General features: G+C 30.5%; 1 protein-coding gene across 1 annotated transcript; it reads left to right on the top strand.

Annotated features, from left to right (window-relative positions):
• The first annotated feature begins 302 nt into the window (after positions 1–302).
• Positions 303–1221, top strand: LOC127128839 (uncharacterized). The gene has a single exon (XM_051058201.1). The coding sequence runs from the start codon at positions 335–337 to the stop codon at positions 1067–1069; it is 735 nt and encodes a 244-aa protein (XP_050914158.1). The 5' UTR covers positions 303–334; the 3' UTR covers positions 1070–1221.
• The last annotated feature ends 1134 nt before the right edge of the window (positions 1222–2355 follow it).

The following is a 2355-nucleotide window of genomic DNA, read 5'->3' as shown; positions in this document are numbered from 1 at the left end:
ATAAAAAAATCAACTTTTAGTTTATAATAAATTAGGCAAAAATCTATAACAAATAGATTAATATTCCATATCAATTCTTTTGCCCCTGAGTTGACATTTTGTTCCATTTGGTCTCTCGTCTTCGAGCTACTCTTATAGGTGGAGGAAAATAATATAGCATAATTATAAATTAATTAATAATGTACCTTTCAAACGTGACCCTAAAGTTAAAGTATACAAACCTTCAAAGTTACTTGCACTTCACAAGCACATATATCACATCAATACATATTACATTATATAATAACTAGCAATTCTCGCACTAAATTTTGTATCTATAACATTTCTAACATCAATGGCAACCTTAAAATCCATTCATGTATCCTCAACAACCAATCAAATACAAGTCCCAACAAATTATTTTTCCATGCAAACATTAGATTCATCAATTCAAAGTCTAATAAGATCATGGAAAAGAAGACAAAGATGGTTGTTTCTTGTTACAACCTCAACCCAACAAGAATATTTGTTCAATAGAGCGTCATGGCGAACACAGTTGATAAATTTTTTAGAATCAACAATAATTCGCGTGATTTCAATATCTTTACTCGTTACAGATCTCATAATCACAATTCTCGAGCTATCTTCTTCTCTAATTTCATGTAAGCAAAGAGTGAACATAGTAGAGAAACTATGTTTCCATTGGATTGGAATTGGTATTTTGAGTATTATTTCAATGAAGATAATTGGTTTGTTGGTAGGGTTAGGTTTTTCATTTTTCAAGCATCCAGGATATGTTGTGGATGGTGTTGTGGCAATTGGTGCATTGATTATGGAAGGTTTTATGGAGAGGAGAGGTGGTGGTTTATTGGTTGTGGTTAGTTTATGGCGTGTGATTAGAGTTGTGGAGAGTGTGTTTGAGTTAAGTGATGAAGCTATTGAAGCTCAAATTGAAGGGATAGTTTGTCAATTTGAGGTACTTAGAAATGAGAATGTTAGGCTCTTGGATATTATTCATGAAAAGGATGAGATAATTGAAAAGCTTAAGGAAGAATTAGATAAATATGTGGTTGATAAAGAGAGGTTTTAAGCTTGTTAAATTAAAAAAAATTAGACATGTTTATCTATTTATTAATAAAGTTACATTTTGAGTTTAATTATGTCATGTGTTTTTAGTGGTATTTTATGTGTATTTATTTATGTTATAATATAATGTAAATGAAATAAAACAGATGTGCTCAGAAAATGAAGACATTGAAGCACTTTTATTAATTAAAAAAATGAATATTGAAATTCACTTTTTTTATTTTATATATTTTATATCTTTTATTTTGTTTGATGTTCATTATGTGACTGGTGCATTTTTTCTTTGGTTTTCTGTAGAATTTTCCACTAGAGATAGTTGTTTTTGAGGTATGTATTATAACTATTGAGTTGCGTGGAAGAAATATTATTCACGGGATCAATTTGAAATAAATTAGTACAATTATTTTTAGTTAGTGGTCCAATAAAAAACACAATAATATAAAATAAGATAATAGTCCTCTCTCAAACAGGTGTATAAATATGTTTGAGACTAAATAAAGATCAAATTTTATTGTATTAGTATTTGAGACATTTTTAGTGAGAAAAGAAAGAGAGAATAAAGAAATAAGGATTGTATTATTGAATTGAATGATAATACTAAATTATAGAGTGTTTATTTATATACACCTAAGTGACTTGAATACTAAATAAAATAACAAACTAAGTAACAAACCTTAGACCCAAATTACCTTTGGGTTTGAGTCACACAATTCAACTTGAATTTTATCTAACATCTCAACATACCCCCTATAATCCAAGTTGTCGAAACACATTAATCATCGTCGATCTGAACTATTCCTAATTTCTTTCTCAACGTTAGGAACATGTCGATCTTCAATCCTTTGGTGAAAATGTGTTGTGCTTCACTTGAGCAATGACTTACTTCGAGTTCACCCGATTTACCTTCTCCCTTAAAAAGTGAAATCTAACTTATATGTGCTTACTTCTTCCATGCAAAACTGGATTCTTCGCAAGATTTATGACTAACTTGTTGTCGATTTGCAGTATTAGAGGTTTCTTCACTTCGACCTCGATCTCTTTCAGCACAGATCTGATCCAAATTGCTTGACACGTGACATATGAGCCTCACACGATGACAATGCCACCACAGGTTGCTTTCTCGAGCACCATGAGATTGGGACACCAAATACTTGAAATAAATATCCAGTAGTGCTTCTTCGATCTTCCTTATCTCCACAACAATTAACAGATGAATAACATGTAACCATAACTTATTTGTTTTCAGAGTCTCATCGAAATAAAATTTCATAGTTTGTCGATCCTTTTAAG

The sequence above is a fragment of the Lathyrus oleraceus genome, chromosome 3 (assembly GCF_024323335.1).
Source record: "Lathyrus oleraceus cultivar Zhongwan6 chromosome 3, CAAS_Psat_ZW6_1.0, whole genome shotgun sequence".
In the NCBI taxonomy this organism is placed as follows: Eukaryota; Viridiplantae; Streptophyta; class Magnoliopsida; order Fabales; family Fabaceae; genus Lathyrus; species Lathyrus oleraceus.
This window is presented reverse-complemented; position numbering and strand designations above follow the sequence as displayed.

Coding starts and splice junctions, on each gene's coding strand:
- LOC127128839 (XM_051058201.1), top strand. CDS start 335: ATGGCAACCTTAAAATCCATTCATGTATCCTCAACAACCAATCAAATA.